This window comes from Phyllobates terribilis, unplaced genomic scaffold, assembly GCF_046119375.1.
Source record: "Phyllobates terribilis strain yellow unplaced genomic scaffold, ASM4611937v1 Scaffold_9__5_contigs__length_417890890, whole genome shotgun sequence".
In the NCBI taxonomy this organism is placed as follows: domain Eukaryota; kingdom Metazoa; phylum Chordata; class Amphibia; order Anura; family Dendrobatidae; genus Phyllobates; species Phyllobates terribilis.
In genome coordinates, this window is record NW_027362769.1 from 409,386,275 (window position 1) to 409,413,965 (window position 27,691).

A 27,691-nucleotide genomic window follows, 5' to 3' on the forward strand; every position below is an offset into this window, starting at 1 on the left:
CCCCTCCCGCACCTCTCACCCCCGGGTCTACCCCTCCTGGACGTCTCATCCCCCTGAGTCTACTTCTGCACGTCTCGCCCCCGGGTCTACCCCTCCTGCACCTCTCACCCCCGGGTCTACCCCTCCTGCACCTCTCACCCCCGGGTCTCCCCCTCCCGCACCTCTCACCCCCGGGTCTACCCCTCCTGCACCTCTCACCCCCAGTTCTACCACTCCCGCACCTCTCGTCGCCCCCGGGTCTACCCCTCCTGCACCTCTCACCCCCGGGTCTACCCCTCCTGCACCTCTCACCCCCGGGTCTACCCCTCCTGCACCTCTCACCCCCAGTTCTACCACTCCCGCACCTCTCGTCGCCCCCAGGTCTACGCCTCCTGCACCTCTCACCCTCGGGTCTACCCCTCCTGCACCTCTCACCCCCGGGTCTACCCCTCCTGCACCTCTCACCCCGGGTCTCCCCCTCCCGCACCTCTCACCCCCGGGTCTACCCCTCCTGCACCTCTCACCCCCCAGTTCTACCACTCCCGCACCTCTCGTCGCCCCCAGGTCTACCTCTCCTGCACCTCTCACCCCCAGTTCTACCACTCCCGCACCTCTCGTCGCCCCCAGGTCTACCTCTTCTGCACCTCTCACCCCCGGGTCTACCCCTCCTGCACCTCTCACCCCCGGGTCTCCCCCTCCCGCACCTCTCACCCCCGGGTCTCCCCCTCCTGCACCTCTCACCCCCAGTTCTTCCACTCCCGCACCTCTCGTCGCCCCCGGGTCTACCCCTCCTGCACCTCTCACCCCCGGGTCTACCCCTCCTGCACCTCTCACCCCCGGGTCTCCCCCTCCCCCTCCCGCACCTCTCACCCCCGGGTCTACCCCTCCTGCACCTCTCACCCCCGGGTCTACCCCTCCTGCACCTCTCACCCCCGGGTCTCCCCCTCCCCCTCCTGCACCTCTCACCCCCAGTTCTACCACTCCCGCACCTCTCGTCGCCCCCAGGTCTACCTCTCCTGCACCTCTCACCCCCGGGTCTACCCCTCCTGCACCTCTCACCCCCGGGTCTCCCCCTCCCGCACCTCTCACCCCCGGGTCTACCCCTCCTGCACCTCTCACCCCCGGGTCTCCCCCTCCCCCTCCCGCACCTCTCACCCCCGGGTCTACCCCTCCTGCACCTCTCACCCCCGGGTCTCCCCCTCCCCCTCCTGCACCTCTCACCCCCAGTTCTACCACTCCCGCACCTCTCGTCGCCCCCAGGTCTACCTCTCCTGCACCTCTCACCCCCGGGTCTACCCCTCCTGCACCTCTCACCCCCGGGTCTCCCCCTCCCGCACCTCTCACCCCCGGGTCTACCCCTCCTGCACCTCTCACCCCCGGGTCTCCCCCTCCCCCTCCCGCACCTCTCACCCCCGGGTCTACCCCTCCTGCACCTCTCACCCCCAGTTCTACCACTCCCGCACCTCTCGTCGCCCCCAGGTCTACCTCTCCTGCACCTCTCACCCCCGGGTCTACCCCTCCTGCACCTCTCACCCCCGGGTCTCCCCCTCCCGCACCTCTCACCCCCGGGTCTACCCCTCCTGCACCTCTCACCCCCGGGTCTACCCCTCCTGCACCTCTCACCCCCGGGTCTACCCCTCCTGCACCTCTCACCCCCGGGTCTCCCCCTCCCCCTCCCGCACCTCTCACCCCCGGGTCTACCCCTCCTGCACCTCTCACCCCCGGGTCTACCTCTCCTGCACCTCTCACCCCCGGGTCTACCTCTCCTGCACCTCTCACCCCCGGGTCTACCCCTCCTGCACCTCTCACCCCCGGGTCTACCCCTCCTGCACCTCTCACCCCCGGGTCTACCCCTCCTGCACCTCTCACCCCCGGGTCTCCCCCTCCCCCTCCCGCACCTCTCACCCCCAGTTCTACCACTCCCGCACCTCTCACCCCCGGGTCTACCCCTCCTGCACCTCTCACCCCCGGGTCTCCCCCTCCCCCTCCTGCACCTCTCACCCCCAGTTCTACCACTCCCGCACCTCTCGTCGCCCCCAGGTCTACCTCTCCTGCACCTCTCACCCCCGGGTCTACCCCTCCTGCACCTCTCACCCCCGGGTCTCCCCCTCCCGCACCTCTCACCCCCGGGTCTCCCCCTCCCCCTCCCGCACCTCTCACCCCCGGGTCTACCCCTCCTGCACCTCTCACCCCCAGTTCTACCACTCCCGCACCTCTCACCCCCAGTTCTACCACTCCCGCACCTCTCGTCGCCCCCAGGTCTACCTCTCCTGCACCTCTCACCCCCGGGTCTACCCCTCCTGCACCTCTCACCCCCGGGTCTCCCCCTCCCGCACCTCTCACCCCCGGGTCTACCCCTCCTGCACCTCTCACCCCCGGGTCTACCCCTCCTGCACCTCTCACCCCCGGGTCTACCCCTCCTGCACCTCTCACCCCCGGGTCTCCCCCTCCCCCTCCCGCACCTCTCACCCCCGGGTCTACCCCTCCTGCACCTCTCACCCCCGGGTCTACCTCTCCTGCACCTCTCACCCCCGGGTCTACCTCTCCTGCACCTCTCACCCCCGGGTCTACCCCTCCTGCACCTCTCACCCCCGGGTCTACCCCTCCTGCACCTCTCACCCCCGGGTCTACCCCTCCTGCACCTCTCACCCCCGGGTCTCCCCCTCCCCCTCCCGCACCTCTCACCCCCAGTTCTACCACTCCCGCACCTCTCGTCGCCCCCGGGTCTACCCCTCCTGCACCTCTCACCCCCGGGTCTACCCCTCCTGCACCTCTCACCCCCGGGTCTACCCCTCCTGCACCTCTCACCCCCGGGTCTCCCCCTCCCCCTCCCGCACCTCTCACCCCCAGTTCTACCACTCCCGCACCTCTCGTCGCCCCCGGGTCTACCCCTCCTGCACCTCTCACCCCCGGGTCTACGCCTCCTGCACCTCTCACCCCCGGGTCTACCCCTCCTGCACCTCTCACCCCCAGTTCTACCACTCCCGCACCTCTCGTCGCCCCCAGGTCTACCTCTCCTGCACCTCTCACCCCCGGGTCTACCCCTCCTGCACCTCTCACCCCCGGGTCTCCCCCTCCCGCACCTCTCACCCCCGGGTCTACCCCTCCTGCACCTCTCACCCCCGGGTCTACCCCTCCTGCACCTCTCACCCCCGGGTCTACCCCTCCTGCACCTCTCACCCCCGGGTCTCCCCCTCCCCCTCCCGCACCTCTCACCCCCGGGTCTACCCCTCCTGCACCTCTCACCCCCGGGTCTACCTCTCCTGCACCTCTCACCCCCGGGTCTACCCCTCCTGCACCTCTCACCCCCGGGTCTACCCCTCCTGCACCTCTCACCCCCGGGTCTACCCCTCCTGCACCTCTCACCCCCGGGTCTCCCCCTCCCCCTCCCGCACCTCTCACCCCCAGTTCTACCACTCCCGCACCTCTCGTCGCCCCCGGGTCTACCCCTCCTGCACCTCTCACCCCCGGGTCTACCCCTCCTGCACCTCTCACCCCCGGGTCTACCCCTCCTGCACCTCTCACCCCCGGGTCTCCCCCTCCCCCTCCCGCACCTCTCACCCCCGGGTCTACCTCTCCTGCACCTCTCACCCCCGGGTCTACCTCTCCTGCACCTCTCACCCCCGGGTCTACCCCTCCTGCACCTCTCACCCCCGGGTCTACGCCTCCTGCACCTCTCACCCCCGGGACTCACCATTCGTGAGCAGCAGACACTGGATGAGGACCAGGGCTTGTCTCCTGGAGGCGGCCATGGACGGTCATCAGTCTCCTCTCATCTTTCTACTTCAATTCTCAGAGCTTCAGTCTGAAATAAACTAAACCTGAAAATCCAGCCGCGGCTCAGCCTGTATGTCAGGTAGCAGGTAGGAAGGGCCCGCCCTGAGACAAACGCCCCGCAGCCTCCTCCACCTGGCAGCACGCTTTGTGTATGGAGGCTGCACATAGGAGGAATCCTGGTGACATGTTCACACATTCCAGCCCGTTATACATCTGCACGCTCAAATCAGCGGAGCACGCACGTGATGTCCATGTGAGAAGAATAAGACAATGCCAGCCACCTCTGTCTCCTAGAGACCCCTCTTTCCCCCTCTTCCAGACCCCTCTGTCCCCCTCCTCCAGACCCCTCTGTCTCCCTCCTCCAGACCCCTCTGTCTCCCTCCTCCAGACCCCTTTGTCTCCCTCCTCCCGACCCCTCTGTCCTCCTCCTCCAGACCCCTCTTCCAGACCCCTCTGTCCTCCTCCTCCAGACCCCTCTGTCTACCTCCTCCAGACCCCACTGTCTCCCTCCTCCAGACCCCTCTGTCCTCTCCTCCAGTCTCCTCTGTCTCCTCCAGACCCCTCTGTCCTCTCCTCCAGACCCCTCTGTCTGTCTTCCTCCTCCAGACCCCTCTGTTTTCCTCCTCCAGACCCCTCTGTCCTCTCCTCCAGACCCCTCTGTCCTCTCCTCCAGAACCCTCTGTCCTCTCCTCCAGATCCCTCTGTCTGTCCTCTCCTCCAGATCCCTCTGTCTGTCCTCTCCTCCAGATCCCTCTGTCTGTCCTCCTCCTCCAGACCCCTCTGTCCTCCTCCTCCAGACCCCTCTGGCTCCCTCCTCCAGACCCCTCTGTCTTCCTCCTCCAGACCCCTTTGTCTCCCTCCTCCCGACCCCTCTGTCCTCCTCCTCCAGACCCCTCTTCCAGACCCCTCTGTCCTCCTCCTCCAGACCCCTCTGTCTACCTCCTCCAGACCCCTCTGTCTACCTCCTCCAGACCCCACTGTCTCCCTCCTCCAGACCCCTCTGTCCTCTCCTCCAGTCTCCTCCAGACCCCTCTGTCCTCTCCTCCAGACCCCTCTGTCTGTCTTCCTCCTCCAGACCCCTCTGTCCTCTCCTCCAGACCCCTCTGTCTGTCTTCCTCCTCCAGACCCCTCTGTCCTCTCCTCCAGACCCCTCTGTCCTCTCCTCCAGACCCCTCTGTCCTCCTCCTCCAGAACCCTCTGTCCTCTCCTCCAGACCCCTCTGTCCTCCTCCTCCAGACCCCTCTGTCCTCCTCCTCCAGACCCCTCTGTCCTCCTCCTCCAGACCCCTCTGGCTCCCTCCTCCAGACCCCTCTGTCTTCCTCCTCCAGACCCCTCTGTCTTCCTCCTCCAGACCCCTCTGTCCTCCTCCTCCAGACCCCTCTGTCCTCCTCCTCCAGACCCTTCTGTCCTCCTCTTCCAGACCCCTCTGTCCTCTCCTCCAGAACCCTCTGTCCTCTCCTCCAGATCCCTCTGTCTGTCCTCCTCCTCCAGACCCTTCTGTCTTCCTCCTCCAGACCCTTCTGTCTTCCTCCTCCAGACCCCTCTGTCCTCTCCTGCAGACCCCTCTGTCTTCCTCCTCCAGACCCCTCTGTCTTCCTCCTCCAGACCCCTCTGTCCTCCTCCTCCAGACCCCTCTGTCCTCCTCCTCCAGACCCCTCTGTCTTCCTCCTCCAGACCCCTCTGTCCTCCTCCTCCAGACCCCTCTGTCCTCCTCCTCCAGACCCTTCTGTCCTCCTCTTCCAGACCCCTCTGTCCTCTCCTCCAGAACCCTCTGTCCTCTCCTCCAGATCCCTCTGTCCTCCTCCTCCAGACCCTTCTGTCTTCCTCCAGATCCCTCTGTCTTCCTCCTCCAGACCCCTCTGTCCTCTCCTGCAGACCCCTGTCTTCCTCCTCCAGACCCCTCTGTCTTCCTCCTCCAGACCCCTCTGTCCTCCTCCTCCAGACCCCTCTGTCCTCCTCCTCCAGACCCCTTCTGTCTTCCTCCAGATCCCTCTGTCTGTCCTCCTCCTCCAGACCCTTCTGTCTTCCTCCTCCAGACCCTTCTGTCTTCCTCCTCCAGACCCTTCTGTCTTCCTCCTCCAGACCCCTCTGTCCTCTCCTGCAGACCCCTCTGTCTTCCTCCTCCAGACCCCTCTGTCTTCCTCCTCCAGACCCCTCTGTCCTCCTCCTCCAGACCCCTCTGTCCTCCTCCTCCAGACCCCTCTGTCCTCCTCCTCCAGACCCTTCTGTCCTCCTCTTCCAGACCCCTCTGTCCTCTCCTCCAGACCCCTCTGTCCTCTCCTCCAGAACCCTCTGTCCTCTCCTCCAGATCCCTCTGTCTGTCCTCCTCCTCCAGACCCTTCTGTCTTCCTCCTCCAGACCCTTCTGTCTTCCTCCTCCAGACCCCTCTGTCCTCTCCTGCAGACCCCTCTGTCTTCCTCCTCCAGACCCCTCTGTCTTCCTCCTCCAGACCCCTCTGTCCTCCTCCTCCAGACCCCTCTGTCCTCCTCCTCCAGACCCCTCTGTCCTCCTCCTCCAGACCCCTCTGTCCTCCTCCTCCAGACCCTTCTGTTCTCCTCCTCCAGACCCTTCTGTTCTCCTCCTCCAGACCCTTCTGTCCTCCTCCTCCAGACCCTTCTGTCCTCCTCCTCCAGACCCCTCTGTCCTCCTCCTCCAGACCCCTCTGTCCTCCTCCTCCAGACCCCTCTGTCCTCCTCCTCCAGACCCCTCTGTCCTCCTCCTCCAGACCCTTCTGTCTTCCTCCTCCAGACCCCTCTGTCTTCCTCCTCCAGACCCCTCTGTCCTCCTCCTCCAGACCATTCTGTCCTCCTCCTCCAGACCCTTCTGTCCTCCTCCTCCAGACCCCTCTGTCCTACTCCTTCAGACCCTTCTGTCCTCTTCCTCCAGACCCTTCTGTCCTCTTCCTCCGGACCCCTCTGTCCTCCTCCTCCGGACCCCTCTGTCCTCTCCTCCAGATCCCTCTGTCCTCTCCTCCAGATCCCTCAATCTCCCTCCTGCAGACCCCTCTGTCCTCTCCTCTATACCCCTCTGTCTTCCTCCTCCAGACCCCTCTGTCCTCCTCCTCCAGACCCCTCTGTCCTCCTCCTCCGGACCCCTCTGTCCTCTCCTCCAGACCCCTCAATCTCCCTCCTCCAGACCCCTCTGTCCTCTCCTCTAAACCCCTCTGTCCTCCTCCTCCAGACCCTTCTGTCCTCCTCCTCCAGACCCTTCTGTCCTCCTCCTCCAGACCCCTCTGTCCCCTTCGGACCCCCACCACTGCCTCTGGGGGTCTGTGATAATGCGTCTTTCATCCCTGTGACCTGTATGATTTATCACAGTGAACAGACAGTGGAATTGGAGGCTGATAAGTGATCCTGGCCCGTACATTTACTAATAGAGAGACTATGGCCGCCGGTGTGACGCCTCCCGGAGGCCGATTCTGCAGGGATAGTAATTAATGGGTAAATCCTATAAAGTATTTATCACACGGGTGGAGGATTTCGTACACCATTGGCACATATTTGCTCAGTGCACGTAATGCTGCGGTGATGCTCCCAGGACGGTGCAGCCGGCTTAGGCCACATTCTCCTCTGACCAGAAAAGCCACAAAGACTCGACGGGGGGACTTTCTGAAGCCAAAATCCATGATGAGCTGATATTAGAAGTCTGGTTTTGGGGGGCTATTTCCTAGAGGGGGATACCAAGTGATGGAGGAGGCCAGGTACAGGAGGGCACCAGGGAAAGGAAAGGAGGTCTCCAGGTAAAGGAGAGCAACAGGTGAAGATAAAGGGGAGCAGCAGGTACAGGAGGATGCCCCCTAAGGAGGGCACCAGATGACGGAGTATGCGAGAGAAGGAGGACACCGAGTGAATGAACTTATTAACGGCAATGAAGGTCGTTGAGTAAAGGAGGACACCGGGAACTAGAACTCTGCGATATGAATTCATTGTGAAATGTTGAAGTGTCCTGTACGAACATCTGAGAACCGAGCAAGAAAGAATAAAGGGAGACCCCAGATATTACCAATTTCATGTCTGATGTGCCCTCCATGGTGTCACCCCCCCCCCGCGCCACGTTGCATGCTAGCAGCGCAGTTAGAGGATTGTCCTTTCTCCACCTTGCAACTCCCTGAAGAAGCATGGGCGAAACGCATGTTGGAGCAATCCCAGTGTCTTCTTGCCCACCTGGAGAATCTGGGTCTGCATTGATTTAGCTTCACGCGTTCCTTATTTTACGCTGCTATGTTGCTGGCACACATGAGCGCTGTATCCTGCACATTATTACGGCAGGGGTGAGTGACAGATGCAGAACGGCTTTCATCAGTACACTGATGCACTTTCTGCTCTTTGGCTCCATTTTGGCACATGCACTTATGCTTTATTCAATGCATGAAAAAAAGAGGAGGACAAGACAGACAACATGGTTATAAAGTGTAAAAAATTCATTTTATTAAGTTATAATTTTAAAAAAGTTAATAGAGACAGTATTCAAGGTGGAAGCAAAACTGGATACACATATAACAGTTTATAGCCCTAAATACGGGCAGTTAGAAGAGGAGATTTTGTTATACTAGCTCCAAATAGATCCAAAAATACCCTATCAAATACATGTAAAGTCATTGTCTCCCGTTATTGCACTGTGCCCCGGTAACTCCAGACATTTCACAAAAGCATGGGTAGCTAGCGAAAACCACCTAAGGGCTCAGTGGCCCATCATATATTACAAGAGCACAGATGCACAGGAAGAATCGATGTGACAGTCTGGGAAGGTAAGAAAAAAGACTACATGGAGCAATGTAATGACCAGTGTGCTTACCAAGGATTATGGCAGGTAGGAAAAAGAAATGTGCCCGACGCGCGTTTCGCGGCACAACTGTCCGCTTTCTCAAGAGCAGAAGTACTGTAGAATATTGAGGAGGGCCCATATATATATGTACCATGTAGCGATGTATGTAATAGAAAATCCGGAAACGCAACTTCCGGAACCGGAAGTGCGTCACCGATATCACGTGACCAGTGTCACATGATCGCGGGGAAGTGTGTTGCTTGGCGCATGAGCGCCGCAGCCAGACCCCTGCGCGCGCCCCCAACCGTCAAGCCACCTGAGCGCGCCCTGAGAGAGCGCCAGGCAGGCCGAGAAAACAGGCGGGAGCGCCGCAGGGACGGCCACGACGACCACACATCCCTCCAGTACACGTCCAGAAAGGTAAGGCTGTGCAGACACAGACATTGATGAATGGAGCACAGCGCACATGAACATTAAAACATCAATTACAATAAATTGCAGTCATAATAGCAGGCACATATAGTGGGGCTGTAAATTTGTAGTGCGAGGCTCTTCTTAACATTTCCGCCCCGTATCCCTAAATTCACAACATCTATCCCACGAACCGGAAGGGAACGGGGGTCACAATTATGTTTATCCCTAAAGTGACGCGGGATGGTCTTAAGGAGGTCCGGGTCAGGCGCCAGTCTAGCTGCCCCAATGTCTCTCACATGCTCGCGGACGCGAAGTTCCCTCGACGTCAGACCCACATAAATTAGAGAGTAGCGTAATAGATCACATTTGAGGTGCTGCAAGAAATATGGTGTCTTATGTCGAAGGTCCTCCGCCCGTCCGCTGAAGTGAATGAGGTGCAACGGAGAACATTGGGGCAAGCCAGACAGTGGCCACATTTATAGCAGCCCAACAAAGGTCCCCTGTCTTTCAGGGATATAGTGGCTCCTCACCAGGAGATCGCCAAGGTTCTTGGATCCCCTGGGGGTCATCAAGGGGCGTTCTCAGGGAGGGCTCCGTCATCAATATGTCCCAATGTTTGGCCAGGATCTGGCGCATGCCTGACCACTCGTGGTTATGTGCAGAGATAAATCAAATTTTGTCATCCACGTCATTTCTCCTTCTCAAGGAATGGAGAAGATCATTCCGTGGACTTCTCCTAGCTCTACTCATATCTATGTTTTATACATCTGCGACTATAACCTCGTTGGACGAATCTCTGCCCCAGATCCCGAGCCTGACGTTCAAAGTCCGAGTCTGATGAGCATATCCGCCTCATTCTTAGGAACTGTCCAACCGGGACGGCCCTGATAGTAGCAGGACTGTGGGCAGACCCGGCGTGGATCAGTGAGTTTACTGCGGTGGACTTCCTATACACGTCCGTCTGCATGCACCCATCAGAGTCTACATGCAGCGAAATGTTTAGGAAGTCCACCCTTTTAGAGTCATAACTGTAAGTCAATTTAATATTATACCGATTCACGCCAAGTTCGCCCATGAAAGTCCTGAGCTGCTGGCTTGAGCCCTGCCACAAAAATAAAATATCATCTATGTAGCGTATCCAGCACAGCACACGGTGGGCGTCCGGTGCCCCCCCATCGCCAAAGATTTCCCTCTCCCACTGGCCCAGGAAGAGGTTGGCATAGGAGGGAGCACAGGCTGCCCCCATGGCGGTGCCGCGCTTCTGTAAAAAGAAACGATCTTTAAAAACAAAAAAATTGTGGGTGAGGGCAAACTCCAGTAGCTCTACAATAAGTTCACGGAGAGGGGCGTCCAGGTTGGAGGCACCCAAGAAGAGGCGGACCGCTCTTAAACCATCAATGTGGCTTATGCTGGTATACAGACTCTCCACGTCGGCCGTTACTAATAATGTTCTCTCATCCACAGAGACACCGTCGACCCGGGTCAGGACCCCAGTTGTGTCTGGTAGTGTTTCGACTAGGGCTTTAAGATAGAAATCAATAAATTTACAAATAGGCTCACATAAGCCACCAATCCCTGACACAATCGGGCGACCCAGGGGGGTCGACGACGTCCTTGTGGACCTTTGGTAATAGAAAAAAATTGGGGGGGTCCTGGGGAAGTCGACCAAGCTCATCAAGAGAATGCCAAGAGTGTGCAAAGCAGTCATCAAAGCAAAAGGTGGCTACTGTGAAGACCCTAGAATATAAGACATATTTTCAGTTGTTTCACACTTTTTTGTTAAGTATATAATTCCACATGTGGTAATTCATAGTTTTGATGCCTTCAGCTTTCGCCTGAGCATGCTCACCAAAAGGGTTAACCGAACATACTCGCTCATCACTAATAGCTATCAATTGTGCACATATATCTACAGTCATGGCCAAAAGTGTTGGCGCCCTTGAAATTGTTCCAGAAATTAAACATGTGGAATTGTGATAACGGTCTGGAAGAAATACTTTTTATTTGGAACAATTTCAAGGGGGCCAACACTTTTGGCCATGACTGTATATATGTATCCTGACCTAGCCGTGGCCTGTCACATATATTCCTTTTCATATACTGGATGGTCCTTCACCTCCCGTCATTAATTTATGGAATAAGGAATATATTTTATTCTGCTCCTGTACTTTTCTCCTGTATTATTTGGGCTTTTGTAGACGCTCATTGTTATGGATAAATGTCTATTGGGGGCCGGAGGACCACTTTATCTTATGTTTAACACATCACACACCAATAAGAAGAAACTTATGAAACTGCAGAAACCATCAGTGAGAAGAAGATGATGACATGAATATTCATTAGGTCAAATGACCGGGGAACAATCATCCGGAGGAACCACAAGATCGAGAGAACGAGGGATCCTCCGTAAAAGAGAAGAAAAGGAGACAGCAGGAAAGAAAATAACATAGCACGGAAGAAGAAGAAAGACGACGGAGCGAGACACTGCCACCTGTGTGAGGACCGCCCGGATCACAGCCAGGACATGAGAGGCCACCACTCCTCCATCACTTCTATACCGCAGCGAGACACTGCGACCTGTGTGAGGACCGCCCGGATCACAGCCGGGACCTGAGAGGCCACCACTCCTCCATCACTTCTATACCGCAGCGAGACACTGCGAACTGTGTGAGGACCGCCTGGATCACAGCCGGGACCTGAGAGGCCACCACTCCTCCATCACTTCTATACAGCAGCGAGACACTGCCACCTGTGTGAGGACCGCCCGGATCACAGCCGGGACCTGAGAGGCCACCACTCCTCCATCACTTCTATACAGCAGAGAGACACTGCCACCTGTGTGAGGACCGCCCGGATCACAGCCGGGACCTGAGAGGCCACCACTCCTCCATCACTTCTAAACCGCAGCGAGACACTGCCACCTGTGTGAGGACCGCCCGGATCACAGCCGGGACATGAGAGGCCACCACTCCTCCATCACTTCTATACCGCAGCGAGACACTGCGACCTGTGTGAGGACCGCCCGGATCACAGCCGGGACATGAGAGGCCACCACTCCTCCATCACTTCTATACCGCAGCGAGACACTGCCACCTGTGTGAGGACCGCCCGGATCACAGCCGGGACATGAGAGGCCACCACTCCTCCATCACTTCTATACCGCAGCGAGACACTGCCACCTGTGTGAGGACCGCCCGGATCACAGCCGGGACCTGAGAGGCCACCACTCCTCCATCACTTCTATACCGCAGCGAGACACTGCGACCTGTGTGAGGACCGCCCGGATCACAGCTGGGACCTGAGAGGCCACCACTCCTCCATCACTTCTAAACCGCAGCAAGACACTGCCACCTGTGTGAGGACCAACCGGATCACAGCCGGGACCTGAGAGGCCACCACTCCTCCATCACTTCTATACCGCAGCGAGACACTGCGACCTGTGTGAGGACCGCCCGGATCACAGCCGGGACCTGAGAGGCCACCACTCGTCCATCACTTCTATACCGCAGCGAGACACTGCCACCTGTGTGAGGACCGCCCGGATCACAGCTGGGACCTGAGAGGCCACCACTCCTCCATCACTTCTATACCGCAGCGAGACACTGCCACCTGTGTGAGGACCGCCCGGATCACAGCCGGGACCTGAGAGGCCACCACTCCTCCATCACTTCTATACCACAGCGAGACACTGCCACCTGTGTGAGGACCGCCTGGATCACAGCCGGGACCTGAGAAGCCACCACTCCTCCATCACTTCTATACCTCAGCGAGACACTGCCACCTGTGTGAGGACCGCCCGGATCACAGCCGGGACCTGAGAGGCCACCACTCCTCCATCACTTCTATACCGCAGCGAGACACTGCCACCTGTGTGAGGACCGCCTGGATCACAGCCGGGACCTGAGAGGCCACCACTCCTCCATCACTTCTATACCGCAGCGAGACACTGCCACCTGTGTGAGGACCGCCCGGATCACAGCCGGGACCTGAGAGGCCACCACTCGTCTATCACTTCTATACCGCAGCGAGACACTGCCACCTGTGTGAGGACCGCCTGGATCACAGGCAGGACCTGAGAGGCCACCACTCCTCCATCACTTCTATACCTCAGCGAGACACTACCACCTGTGTGAGGACCTCCCGGATCACAGCCGGGACCTGAGAGGCCACCACTCCTCCATCACTTCTATACCGCAGCGAGACACTGCCACCTGTGTGAGGACCGCCCGGATCACAGCCGGGACCTGAGAGGCCACCACTCCTCCATCACTTCTATACCGCAGCGAGACACTGCCACCTGTGTGAGGACCGCCCGGATCACAGCCGGGACCTGAGAGGCCACTACTCGTCTATCACTTCTATACCGCAGCGAGACACTGCCACCTGTGTGAGGACCGACTGGATCACAGGCAGGACCTGAGAGGCCACCACTCCTCCATCACTTCTATACCGCAGCGAGACACTGCCACCTGTGTGAGGACCGCCTGGATCACAGGCAGGGCCTGAGAGGCCACCACTCCTCCATCACTTCTATACCGCAGCGAGACACTGCCACCTGTGTGAGGACCGCCCGGATCACAGCCGGGACCTGAGAGGCCACCACTCCTCCATCACTTCTATACCACAACGAGACACTGCCACCTGTGTGAGGACCGCCTGGATCACAGCCGGGACCTGAGAGGCCACCACTCCTCCATCACTTCTATACCACAACGAGACACTGCCACCTGTGTGAGGACCGCCTGGATCACAGCCGGGACCAGAGAGGCCACCACTCCTCCATCACTTCTATACCGCAGCGAGACACTGCCACCTGTGTGAGGACCGCCCGGATCACAGGCAGGACCTGAGAGGCCACCACTCCTCCATCACTTCTATACCGCAGCGAGACACTGCCACCTGTGTGAGGACCGCCCGGATCACAGCCGGGACATGAGAGGCCACCACTCCTCCATCACTTCTATACCACAGTGAGACACTGCCACCTGTGTGAGGACCGCCTGGATCACAGCCGGGACCTGAGAGGCCACCACTCCTCCATCACTTCTATACCACAACGAGACACTGCCACCTGTGTGAGGACCGCCTGGATCACAGCCGGGACCTGAGAGGCCACCACTCCTCCATCACTTCTATACCGCAGCGAGACACTGCCACCTGTGTGAGGACCGCCTGGATCACAGGCAGGGCCTGAGAGGCCACCACTCCTCCATCACTTCTATACCGCAGCGAGACACTGCCACCTGTGTGAGGACCGCCCGGATCACAGCCGGGACCTGAGAGGCCACCACTCCTCCATCACTTCTAAACCGCAGCAAGACACTGCCACCTGTGTGAGGACCAACCGGATCACAGCCGGGACCTGAGAGGCCACCACTCCTCCATCACTTCTATACCGCAGCGAGACACTGCGACCTGTGTGAGGACCGCCCGGATCACAGCCGGGACCTGAGAGGCCACCACTCGTCCATCACTTCTATACCGCAGCGAGACACTGCCACCTGTGTGAGGACCGCCTGGATCACAGCCGGGACCTGAGAGGCCACCACTCCTCCATCACTTCTATACCGCAGCGAGACACTGCCACCTGTGTGAGGACCGCCCGGATCACAGCTGGGACCTGAGAGGCCACCACTCCTCCATCACTTCTATACCGCACAGAGCCACTGCCACCTGTGTGAGGACCGCCCGGATCACAGACAGGACCTGAGAGGCCACCACACCTCCATCACTTCTATACCGCAGCGAGACACTGCCACCTGTGTGAGGACCGCCCGGATCACAGCCGGGACCTGAGAGGCCACCACTCCTCCATCACTTCTATACCACAGCGAGACACTGCCACCTGTGTGAGGACCGCCTGGATCACAGCCGGGACCTGAGAAGCCACCACTCCTCCATCACTTCTATACCTCAGCGAGACACTGCCACCTGTGTGAGGACCGCCCGGATCACAGCCGGGACCTGAGAGGCCACCACTCCTCCATCACTTCTATACCGCAGCGAGACACTGCCACCTGTGTGAGGACCGCCTGGATCACAGCCGGGACCTGAGAGGCCACCACTCCTCCATCACTTCTATACCGCAGCGAGACACTGCCACCTGTGTGAGGACCGCCCGGATCACAGCCGGGACCTGAGAGGCCACCACTCGTCTATCACTTCTATACCGCAGCGAGACACTGCCACCTGTGTGAGGACCGCCTGGATCACAGGCAGGACCTGAGAGGCCACCACTCCTCCATCACTTCTATACCTCAGCGAGACACTACCACCTGTGTGAGGACCTCCCGGATCACAGCCGGGACCTGAGAGGCCACCACTCCTCCATCACTTCTATACCGCAGCGAGACACTGCCACCTGTGTGAGGACCGCCCGGATCACAGCCGGGACCTGAGAGGCCACCACTCCTCCATCACTTCTATACCGCAGCGAGACACTGCCACCTGTGTGAGGACCGCCCGGATCACAGCCGGGACCTGAGAGGCCACTACTCGTCTATCACTTCTATACCGCAGCGAGACACTGCCACCTGTGTGAGGACCGACTGGATCACAGGCAGGACCTGAGAGGCCACCACTCCTCCATCACTTCTATACCGCAGCGAGACACTGCCACCTGTGTGAGGACCGCCTGGATCACAGGCAGGGCCTGAGAGGCCACCACTCCTCCATCACTTCTATACCGCAGCGAGACACTGCCACCTGTGTGAGGACCGCCCGGATCACAGCCGGGACCTGAGAGGCCACCACTCCTCCATCACTTCTATACCACAACGAGACACTGCCACCTGTGTGAGGACCGCCTGGATCACAGCCGGGACCTGAGAGGCCACCACTCCTCCATCACTTCTATACCGCAGCGAGACACTGCCACCTGTGTGAGGACCGCCCGGATCACAGGCAGGACCTGAGAGGCCACCACTCCTCCATCACTTCTATACCGCAGCGAGACACTGCCACCTGTGTGAGGACCGCCCGGATCACAGCCGGGACATGAGAGGCCACCACTCCTCCATCACTTCTATACCACAGTGAGACACTGCCACCTGTGTGAGGACCGCCTGGATCACAGCCGGGACCTGAGAGGCCACCACTCCTCCATCACTTCTATACCTCAGCGAGACACTGCCACCTGTGTGAGGACCGCCCGGATCACAGCCGGGACCTGAGAGGCCACCACTCCTCCATCACTTCTATACCTCAGCGAGACACTGCCACCTGTGTGAGGACCGCCCGGATCACAGCCGGGACCTGAGAGGCCACCACTCGTCCATCACTTCTATACCGCAGCGAGACACTGCCACCTGTGTGAGGACCGCCCGGATCACAGCCGGGACCTGAGAGGCCACCACTGGTGCCATCACTTCCATACAGCAGCGAGACACTGCCACCTGTGTGAGGACCGCCCGGATCACAGCCGGGACCTGAGAGGCCACCACTCCTCAATCACTTCTATACCGCAGCGAGACACTGCCACCTGTGTGAGGACCGCCCGGATCACAGCCGGGACCTGAGAGGCCACCACTCCTCCATCACTTCTATACCGCAGCGAGACACTGCCACCTGTGTGAGGACCGCCCGGATCACAGCCGGGACCTGAGAGGCCACCACTCGTCCATCACTTCTATACCGCAGCGAGACACTGCCACCTGTGTGAGGACCGCCCGGATCACAGCCGGGACCTGAGAGGCCACCACTGGTGCCATCACTTCTATACAGCAGCGAGACACTGCCACCTGTGTGAGGACCGCCCGGATCACAGCCGGGACCTGAGAGGCCACCACTCGTCCATCACTTCTATAACGCAGCGAGACACTGCCACCTGTGTGAGGACCACCCGGATCACAGGCAGGACCTGAGAGGCCACCACTCCTCCATCACTTCTATACCGCAGCGAGACACTGCCACCTGTGTGAGGACCGCCTGGATCACAGCCGGGACCTGAGAGGCCACGACTCCTCCATCACTTCTATACCACAGCGAGACACTGCCACCTGTGTGAGGACCACCTGGATCACAGCCGGGACCTGAGAGGCCACCACTCCTCCATCACTTCTATACCGCAGCGAGACACTGCCACCTGTGTGAGGACCGCCCGGATCACAGACAGGACCTGAGAGGCCACCACTCCTCCATCACTTCTATACCGCAGCGAGACACTGCCACCTGTGTGAGGACCGCCCGGATCACAGCCGGGACCTGAGAGGCCACCACTCCTCTATCACTTCTATACCACAGCGAGACACTGCCACCTGTGTGAGGACCGCCTGGATCACAGCCGGGACCTGAGAGGCCACCACTCCTCCATCACTTCTATACCTCAGCGAGACACTGCCACCTGTGTGAGGACCGCCCGGATCACAGCCGGGACCTGAGAGGCCACCACTCCTCCATCACTTCTATACCGCAGCGAGACACTGCCACCTGTGTGAGGACCGCCTGGATCACAGCCGGGACCTGAGAGGCCACCACTCCTCCATCACTTCTATACGGCAGCGAGACACTGCCACCTGTGTGAGGACCGCCCGGATCACAGCCGGGACCTGAGAGGCCACCACTCGTCTATCACTTCTATACCGCAGCGAGACACTGCCACCTGTGTGAGGACCGCCTGGATCACAGGCAGGACCTGAGAGGCCACCACTCCTCCATCACTTCTATACCTCAGCGAGACACTGCCACCTGTGTGAGGACCGCCCGGATCACAGCCGGGACCTGAGAGGCCACCACTCGTCCATCACTTCTATACCGCAGCGAGACACTGCCACCTGTGTGAGGACCGCCCGGATCACAGCCGGGACCTGAGAGGCCACCACTGGTGCCATCACTTCCATACAGCAGCGAGACACTGCCACCTGTGTGAGGACCGCCCGGATCACAGCCGGGACCTGAGAGGCCACCACTCCTCAATCACTTCTATACCGCAGCGAGACACTGCCACCTGTGTGAGGACCGCCCGGATCACAGCCGGGACCTGAGAGGCCACCACTCCTCCATCACTTCTATACCGCAGCGAGACACTGCCACCTGTGTGAGGACCGCCCGGATCACAGCCGGGACCTGAGAGGCCACCACTCGTCCATCACTTCTATACCGCAGCGAGACACTGCCACCTGTGTGAGGACCGCCCGGATCACAGCCGGGACCTGAGAGGCCACCACTGGTGCCATCACTTCTATACAGCAGCGAGACACTGCCACCTGTGTGAGGACCGCCCGGATCACAGCCGGGACCTGAGAGGCCACCACTCGTCCATCACTTCTATACCGCAGCGAGACACTGCCACCTGTGTGAGGACCACCCGGATCACAGGCAGGACCTGAGAGGCCACCACTCCTCCATCACTTCTATACCGCAGCGAGACACTGCCACCTGTGTGAGGACCGCCTGGATCACAGCCGGGACCTGAGAGGCCACGACTCCTCCATCACTTCTATACCACAGCGAGACACTGCCACCTGTGTGAGGACCACCTGGATCACAGCCGGGACCTGAGAGGCCACGACTCCTCCATCACTTCTATACCGCAGCGAGACACTGCCACCTGTGTGAGGACCGCCCGGATCACAGACAGGACCTGAGAGGCCACCACTCCTCCATCACTTCTATACCGCAGCGAGACACTGCCACCTGTGTGAGGACCGCCCGGATCACAGCCGGGACCTGAGAGGCCACCACTCCTCCATCACTTCTATACCACAGCGAGACACTGCCACCTGTGTGAGGACCGCCTGGATCACAGCCGGGACCTGAGAGGCCACCACTCCTCCATCACTTCTATACCTCAGCGAGACACTGCCACCTGTGTGAGGACCGCCCGGATCACAGCCGGGACCTGAGAGGCCACCACTCCTCCATCACTTCTATACCGCAGCGAGACACTGCCACCTGTGTGAGGACCGCCCGGATCACAGCCGGGACCTGAGAGGCCACCACTAGTCCATCACTTCTATACCGCAGCGAGACACTGTGACCTGTGTGAGGACCGCCTGGATCACAGCCGGGACCGGAGAGGCCACCACTCCTCCATCACTTCTATACCGCAGCGAGACACTGCCACCTGTGTGAGGACCGCCCGGATCACAGCCGGGACCTGAGAGGCCACCACTCCTCCACTTCTATACCGCAGCGAGACACTGCCACCTGTGTGAGGACCGCCCGGATCAGACCCGGGACCTGAGAGGCCACCACTCCTCCATCACTTCTATACCGCAGCGAGACACTGCGACCTGTGTGAGGACCTGCCGGATCACAGCCGGGACCTGAGAGGCCACCACTCCTCCATCACTTCTATACCGCAGCGAGACACTGCCACCTGTGTGAGGACAGCCCGGATCACAGCCGGGACCTGAGAGGCCACCACTCCTCCATCACTTCTATACCGCAGCGAGACACTGCCACCTGTGTGAGGACCGCCCGGATCACAGCCGGGACCTGAGACGCCACCACTCCTCCATCGCTTCTATACCGCAGCGAGACACTGCCACCTGTGTGAGGACCGCCCTTATCACAGCCGGGACCTGAGAGGCCACCACTAGTCCATCACTTCTATACCGCAGCGAGACACTGCCACCTGTGTGAGGACCGCCCGGATCACAGCCGGGACCTGAGAGGCCACCACTCCTCCATCACTTCTATACCGCAGCGAGACACTGCCACCTGTGTGAGGACCGCCCGGATCACAGCCGGGACCTGAGAGGCCACCACTAGTCCATCACTTCTATACCGCAGCGAGACACTGTGACCTGTGTGAGGACCGCCTGGATCACAGCCGGGACCGGAGAGGCCACCACTCCTCCATCACTTCTATACCGCAGCGAGACACTGCCACCTGTGTGAGGACCGCCCGGATCACAGCCGGGACCTGAGAGGCCACCACTCCTCCATCACTTCTATACCGCAGCGAGACACTGCCACCTGTGTGAGGACCGCCCGGATCAGACCCGGGACCTGAGAGGCCACCACTCCTCCATCACTTCTATACCGCAGCGAGACACTGCGACCTGTGTGAGGACCTGCCGGATCACAGCCGGGACCTGAGAGGCCACCACTCCTCCATCACTTCTATACCGCAGCGAGACACTGCCACCTGTGTGAGGACAGCCCGGATCACAGCCGGGACCTGAGAGGCCACCACTCATCCATCACTTCTATACCGCAGCGAGACACTGCGACCTGTGTGAGGACAGCCCGGATCACAGCCGGGACCTGAGAGGCCACCACTCCTCCATCACTTCTATACCGCAGCGAGACACTGCCACCTGTGTGAGGACCGCCCGGATCAGAGCCCGGGACCTGAGAGGCCACCACTCGTCCATCACTTCTATACCGCAGCGAGACACTGCGACCTGTGTGAGGACCGCCCGGATCACAGCTGGGACCTGAGAGGCCACCACTCCTCCATCACTTCTATACCGCAGCGAGACACTGCCACCTGTGTGAGGACCTCCCGGATCACAGCCGGGACCTGAGAGGCCACCACTCCTCCATCACTTCTATACCGCAGCGAGACACTGCCACCTGTGTGAGGACCGCCCTTATCACAGCCGGGACCTGAGAGGCCACCACTAGTCCATCACTTCTATACCGCAGCGAGACACTGCAACCTGTGTGTGGACCGCCCGGATCAGAGCCGGGACCTGAGAGGCCACCACTCCTCCATCACTTCTATACCTCAGCGAGACACTGCCACCTGTGTGAGGACCGCCCGGATCAGAGCCCGGGACCTGCGAGGCCACTACTCCTCCATCACTTCTATACCGCAGCGAGACACTGCCACCTGTGTGAGGACCGCCTGGATCACAGCCGGGACCTGAGAGGCCACCACTCCTCCATCACTTCTATACCGCAGCGAGACACTGCGACCTGTGTGAGGACCGCCCGGATCAGAGCCGGGACCTGAGAGGCCACCACTCCTCCATCACTTCTATACCACAGCGAGACACTGCCACCTGTGTGAGGACCGCCCGGATCACAGCCGGGACCTGAGAGGCCACCACTAGCCCATCACTTCTATACCGCAGCGAGACACTGCCACCTGTGTGAGGACCGCCCGGATCAGAGCCGGGACCTGAGAGGCCACCACTCCTCCATCACTTCTATACCGCAGCGAGACACTGCGACCTGTGTGAGGACCTGCCGGATCACAGCCGGGACCTGAGAGGCCACCACTCCTCCATCACTTTTAAACCACAGCGAGACACTGCCACCTGTGTGAGGACCGCCCGGATCACAGCTGGGACCTGAGAGGCCACCACTAGCCCATCACTTCTATACCGCAGCGAGACACTGTGACCTGTGTGAGGACCGCCCGGATCACAGCCGGGACCGGAGAGGCCACCACTCCTCCATCACTTCTATACCGCAGCGAGACACTGCCACCTGTGTGAGGACCGCCCGGATCACAGCCGGGACCTGAGAGGCCACCACTCCTCCATCACTTCTATACCACAGCGAGAAACTGCCACCTGTGTAAGGACCGCCTGGATCACAGCCGGGACCTGAGAGGCCACCACTCCTCCATCACTTCTATCATGCAGCGAGACACTGCCACCTGTGTGAGGACCGCCCGGATCACAGGCAGGACCTGAGAGGCCACCACTCCTCCATCACTTCTATACCGCAGCGAGACACTGCCACCTGTGTGAGGACCGCCCGGATCACAGCCGGGACCTGAGAGGCCACCACTCCTCCATCACTTCTATACCACAGTGAGACACTGCCACCTGTGTGAGGACCGCCTGGATCACAGCCGGGACCTGAGAGGCCACCACTCCTCCATCACTTCTATACCTCAGCGAGACACTGCCACCTGTGTGAGGACCGCCCGGATCACAGCCGGGACCTGAGAGGCCACCACTCCTCCATCACTTCTATACCTCAGCGAGACACTGCCACCTGTGTGAGGACCGCCTGGATCACAGCCGGGACCTGAGAGGCCACCACTCGTCCATCACTTCTATACCGCAGCGAGACACTGCCACCTGTGTGAGGACCGCCCGGATCACAGCCGGGACCTGAGAGGCCACCACTGGTGCCATCACTGCTATACAGCAGCGAGACACTGCCACCTGTGTGAGGACCGCCCGGATCACAGCCGGGACCTGAGAGGCCACCACTCCTCAATCACTTCTATACCGCAGCGAGACACTGCCACCTGTGTGAGGACCGCCCGGATCACAGCCGGGACCTGAGAGGCCACCACTCCTCCATCACTTCTATACCGCAGCGAGACACTGCCACCTGTGTGAGGACCGCCCGGATCACAGCCGGGACCTGAGAGGCCACCACTCGTCCATCACTTCTATACCGCAGCGAGACACTGCCACCTGTGTGAGGACCGCCCGGATCACAGCCGGGACCTGAGAGGCCACCACTCGTCCATCACTTCTATACAGCAGAGAGACACTGCCACCTGTGTGAGGACCGCCCGAATCACAGCCGGGACCTGAGAAGCCACCACTCCTCCGTCACTTCTATACCGCAGCGAGACACTGCCACCTGTGTGAGGACCTCCCGGATCACAGCCGGGACCTGAGAGGCCACCACTCCTCCATCACTTCTATACCGCAGCGAGACACTGCCACCTGTGTGAGGACCGCCCTTATCACAGCCGGGACCTGAGAGGCCACCACTAGTCCATCACTTCTATACCGCAGCGAGACACTGCCACCTGTGTGAGGACCGCCCGGATCACAGCCGGGACCTGAGAGGCCACCACTCCTCCATCACTTCTATACCGCAGCGAGACACTGCCACCTGTGTGAGGACCACCCGGATCACAGCCGGGACCTGAGAGGCCACCACTAGTCCATCACTTCTATACCGCAGCGAGACACTGTGACCTGTGTGAGGACCGCCCGGATCACAGCCGGGACCGGAGAGGCCACCACTCCTCCATCACTTCTATACCGCAGCGAGACACTGCCACCTGTGTGAGGACCGCCCGGATCACAGCCGGGACCTGAGAGGCCACCACTCCTCCATCACTTCTGTACCGCAGCGAGACACTGCCACCTGTGTGAGGACCGCCCGGATCAGAGCCAGGACCTGAGAGGCCACCATTCCTCCATCACTTCTATACCGCAGCGAGACACTGCGACCTGTGTGAGGACCTGCCGGATCACAGCTGGGACCTGAGAGGCCACCACTCCTCCATCACTTCTATACCGCAGCGAGACACTGCCACCTGTGTGAGGACCGCCCGGATCACAGCCGGGACCTGAGAAGCCACCACTCCTCCATCACTTCTATACCGCAGCGAGACACTGCCACCTCTGTGAGGACCGCCCGGATCACAGCCGGGACCTGAGAGGCCACCACTCCTCCATCACTTCTATACCGCAGCGAGACACTGCCACCTGTGTGAGGACCGCCCTTATCACAGCCGGGACCTGAGAGGCCACCACTAGTCCATCACTTCTATACCGCAGCGAGACACTGCCACCTGTGTGAGGACCGCCCGGATCACAGCCGGGACCTGAGAGGCCACCACTCCTCCATCACTTCTATACCGCAGCGAGACACTGCCACCTGTGTGAGGACCGCCCGGATCACAGCCGGGACCTGAGAGGCCACCACTCCTCCATCACTTCTATACCGCAGCGAGACACTGCCACCTGTGTGAGGACAGCCCGGATCACAGCCGGGACCTGAGAGGCCACCACTCATCCATCACTTCTATACCGCAGCGAGACACTGCGACCTGTGTGAGGACAGCCCGGATCACAGCCGGGACCTGAGAGGCCACCACTCCTCCATCACTTCTATACCGCAGCGAGACACTGCCACCTGTGTGAGGACCGCCCGGATCAGAGCCCGGGACCTGAGAGGCCACCACTCGTCCATCACTTCTATACCGCAGCGAGACACTGCGACCTGTGTGAGGACCGCCCGGATCACAGCTGGGACCTGAGAGGCCACCACTCCTCCATCACTTCTATACCGCAGCGAGACACTGCCACCTGTGTGAGGACCTCCCGGATCACAGCCGGGACCTGAGAGGCCACCACTCCTCCATCACTTCTATACCGCAGCGAGACACTGCCACCTGTGTGAGGACCGCCCTTATCACAGCCGGGACCTGAGAGGCCACCACTAGTCCATCACTTCTATACCACAGCGAGACACTGCAACCTGTGTGTGGACCGCCCGGATCAGAGCCGGGACCTGAGAGGCCACCACTCCTCCATCACTTCTATACCTCAGCGAGACACTGCCACCTGTGTGAGGACCGCCTGGATCACAGCCGGGACCTGAGAGGCCACCACTCCTCCATCACTTCTATACCGCAGCGAGACACTGCGACCTGTGTGAGGACCGCCCGGATCAGAGCCGGGACCTGAGAGGCCACCACTCCTCCATCACTTCTATACCACAGCGAGACACTGCCACCTGTGTGAGGACCGCCCGGATCACAGCCGGGACCTGAGAGGCCACCACTAGCCCATCACTTCTATACCGCAGCGAGACACTGCCACCTGTGTGAGGACCGCCCGGATCAGAGCCGGGACCTGAGAGGCCACCACTCCTCCATCACTTCTATACCGCAGCGAGACACTGCGACCTGTGTGAGGACCTGCTGGATCACAGCCGGGACCTGAGAGGCCACCACTCCTCCATCACTTCTATACCACAGCGAGACACTGCCACCTGTGTGAGGACCGCCCGGATCACAGCCGGGACCTGAGAGGCCACCACTCCTCCATCACTTCTATACCGCAGCGAGACACTGCCACCTGTGTGAGGACCGCCCGGATCAGAGCCGGGACCTGAGAGGCCACCACTCCTCCATCACTTCTATACCGCAGCGAGACACTGCGACCTGTGTGAGGACCTGCCGGATCACAGCCGGGACCTGAGAGGCCACCACTCCTCCATCACTTCTATACCGCAGCGAGACACTGCCACCTGTGTGAGGACCGCCCGGATCACAGCCGGGACCTGAGAGGCCACCACTCATCCATCACTTCTATACCGCAGCGAGACACTGCGACCTGTGTGAGGACCGCCCGGATCAGAGCCCGGGACCTGAGAGGCCACCACTCGTCCATCACTTCTATACCTCAGCGAGACACTGCCACCTGTGTGAGGACCGCCCGGATCACAGCCGGGACCTGAGAGGCCACCACTCCTCCATCACTTCTATACCGCAGCGAGACACTGCCACCTGTGTGAGGACCGCCCGGATCACAGCCGGGACCTGAGAGGCCACCACTCCTCCATCACTTCTATACCGCAGCGAGACACTGCCACCTGTGTGAGGACCGCCCGGATCACAGCCGGGACCTGAGAGGCCACCACTCGTCTATCACTTCTATACCGCAGCGAGACACTGCCACCTGTGTGAGGACCGCCCGGATCACAGCCGGGACCTGAGAGGCCACCACTCCTCCATCACTTCTATACCGCAGCGAGACACTGCCACCTGTGTGAGGACCGCCCGGATCACAGCCGGGACCTGAGAGGCCACCACTCCTCCATCACTTCTATACCGCACAGAGCCACTGCCACCTGTGTGAGGACCGCCCGGATCACAGGCAGGACCTGAGAGGCCACCATTCCTCCATCACTTCTACACCGCAGCGAGACACTGCCACCTGTGTGAGGACCGCCCGGATCACAGCCGGGACCTGAGAGGCCACCATTCCTCCATCACTTCTACACCGCAGCGAGACACTGCCACCTGTGTGAGGACCGCCCGGATCACAGCCGGGACCTGAGAGGCCACCACTCCTCCATCACTTCTATACCGCAGCGAGATCTGATGAGAGGACCCGTCAGTGTCCATATGAGCGGCCCAGACGCTCCGTGACCAGCAGACCACCTTTTCTGGTCTCCAAAAAAAATAATACGTAAATATTAAAGGGCCATTCCCAAAAAATCCGGTTATTCCCCATCCACAGGATAGAGAATAACTTGGTGAGGGTGCGACCACTGGAACCAGAGAGATCCCTAGACTGAGCCACTGGATGACCGTCCTGAATGGAGTGACGATGCGCATGCTCGGCCGCTGTAACACAACATGGTCTATGGGACTGACGGCAATGGCGGAGCGCTGTACCCGGCATCTCCAGCAGTCCCAAAGACAATGAATGGAGCAGAGACCAAGAATGCTCACCGTCGATACATTCAGGACGGAGCTGTGAAGTCCTGATCTTGGAGACACTGGTGGTCTCAGATGTCGGACCCCCATGATCAGCAGGTTATCTCCTACCTCGTGGACAGAAGGTAACTTGACATTTCGTTAATAACCCGTAAATGAAATATTTGGCCGCTTTCAAAGCATCGTATTTATTCAGAATATTAACGAGATTCCAGAATCTTACACTTTGTAGAAGAACCTGAATATGGCAGGTCCCGGGTCACAACGAGAGCAGACGCCTGTGCGGCACCGAGTACGGACACGTAGAGGAGACGTAACGTGCCCCGGTGTAAAGAGCTCATCCCCTGTATACAGTGCAGTCCAGGGACGGGCAGAAAGAATAGCGCCCCCATACCAACATAAATAATACTGCGATACAGCGTACCGAATAATGCCACCATACTGTACACACAGGTATACATCTATATACACCATATGGGAAAAGTATGGTTGGTCGGTTCCCGGTTCCGTGCCCTGGACCGTCAGTAAAGGGATGGGGGTGAGGATGATTGGAGTATTGTGTCCTGACGCCTCATGTGGTAACTGGTAAAATCGGTTACCAGCGCTGTGTATGGTCGCTGAGGTGATCGGTGTAGCATACCTGGCGGCGTTCTTGCATGGTGTTCCATCTCTCATCATGCAAGATCGCAAACTTCATCTCCCGCCCAGCTTCCTGGTCTGGCTTCTTTCCTTGTGCTCTGCTCCACTTTGGCTGCATAGGGCGACACACGCTGAACTTCCTGTTTCTTGTACCTGCTGCGGACACGCCCCTGTTGCACCTTCAGCCTATTGCTGTCCATCTTTGGGTATTTATACCACCTTCTTCCTCAAGATGGCGCCTGAGCATTGTTTCTTGTCAGTTGGCTTTTTTGTCTCTGACATGCCAGGTCCTATCCTGTTTTCCTGCCTGTTTTCCAGTTCTGTGTCTGAACTGTGGTCTGTTCTTGTGAACACGCTTCTTGCCTGTTCTTTCGCCTTCTAGGGGCCGTATTCCTAGATCTGCCTGTCTGTGCCTTGCGGTATCTGTTCCCGTCTGAACAGAGTCCTGTTTGTGTTCCTGTCTTGCTGTCTCTGTTCCCTGTTGTCTGTGCCTCGTTTCTACTTTAACCTTGTCTCCCTTTTCCCTCTATGTCTGTTTTCTGCGTCTTTCTGCAGAGTCTGAACCCGCTCCTAAATTCCTTCTCGTCGTCTCTGTACCTCTGTTGTGAATTTAGTGTACGCTCGCTACTTCTATGTAAGTACTGTGCGTGCTTCTGGTTCTGCCTTTCCTTCTCCGTCTGTTCTTTGTGAACAGAGTCCTATCCCCTTGCCTTGTTTACCGCTCTGCGGTGTCCGCTCTGCTCCTGCTTAGCTTGCCGCTCTTGCGGTTTCTGCTCTGCTCCTGCCTTGTTTACCGCTGTGCGGTGTCCGCTCTGCTCCTGCTTAGCTTGCGGTTTCTGCTCTGCTCCTGCCTTGTTTACCTCTCTGCGGTGTCCGCTCTGCTCCTGCTTAGCTTGCCGCTCTTGCGGTTTCTGCTCTGCTCCTGCCTTGTTTACCGCTCTGCGGTGTCCGCTCTGCTCCTGCTTAGCTTGCCGCTCTTGCGGTTTCTGCTCTGCTCCTGCCTTGTTTACC

The 27,691-nt window shown here is 59.7% G+C and overlaps 1 protein-coding gene across 1 annotated transcript in view; it reads right to left on the reverse strand.

Moving 5' to 3' along the window:
- LOC141161277 (uncharacterized) overlaps window positions 1–26,822 on the reverse strand; it is a 43,816-nt gene extending 16,994 nt beyond the window's left edge. The window contains exons 1-2 of the mRNA XM_073646075.1: window positions 26,682–26,822; window positions 3,674–3,784 (exon numbers count right to left, since the gene is read on the reverse strand). Coding sequence (XP_073502176.1) covers window positions 3,674–3,731 — 58 coding nt within the window. The 5' untranslated portion in view covers window positions 3,732–3,784; window positions 26,682–26,822. The remainder of the gene's footprint in view (window positions 1–3,673; window positions 3,785–26,681) is intronic.
- Between the last annotated feature and the right edge of the window lie 869 nt (window positions 26,823–27,691).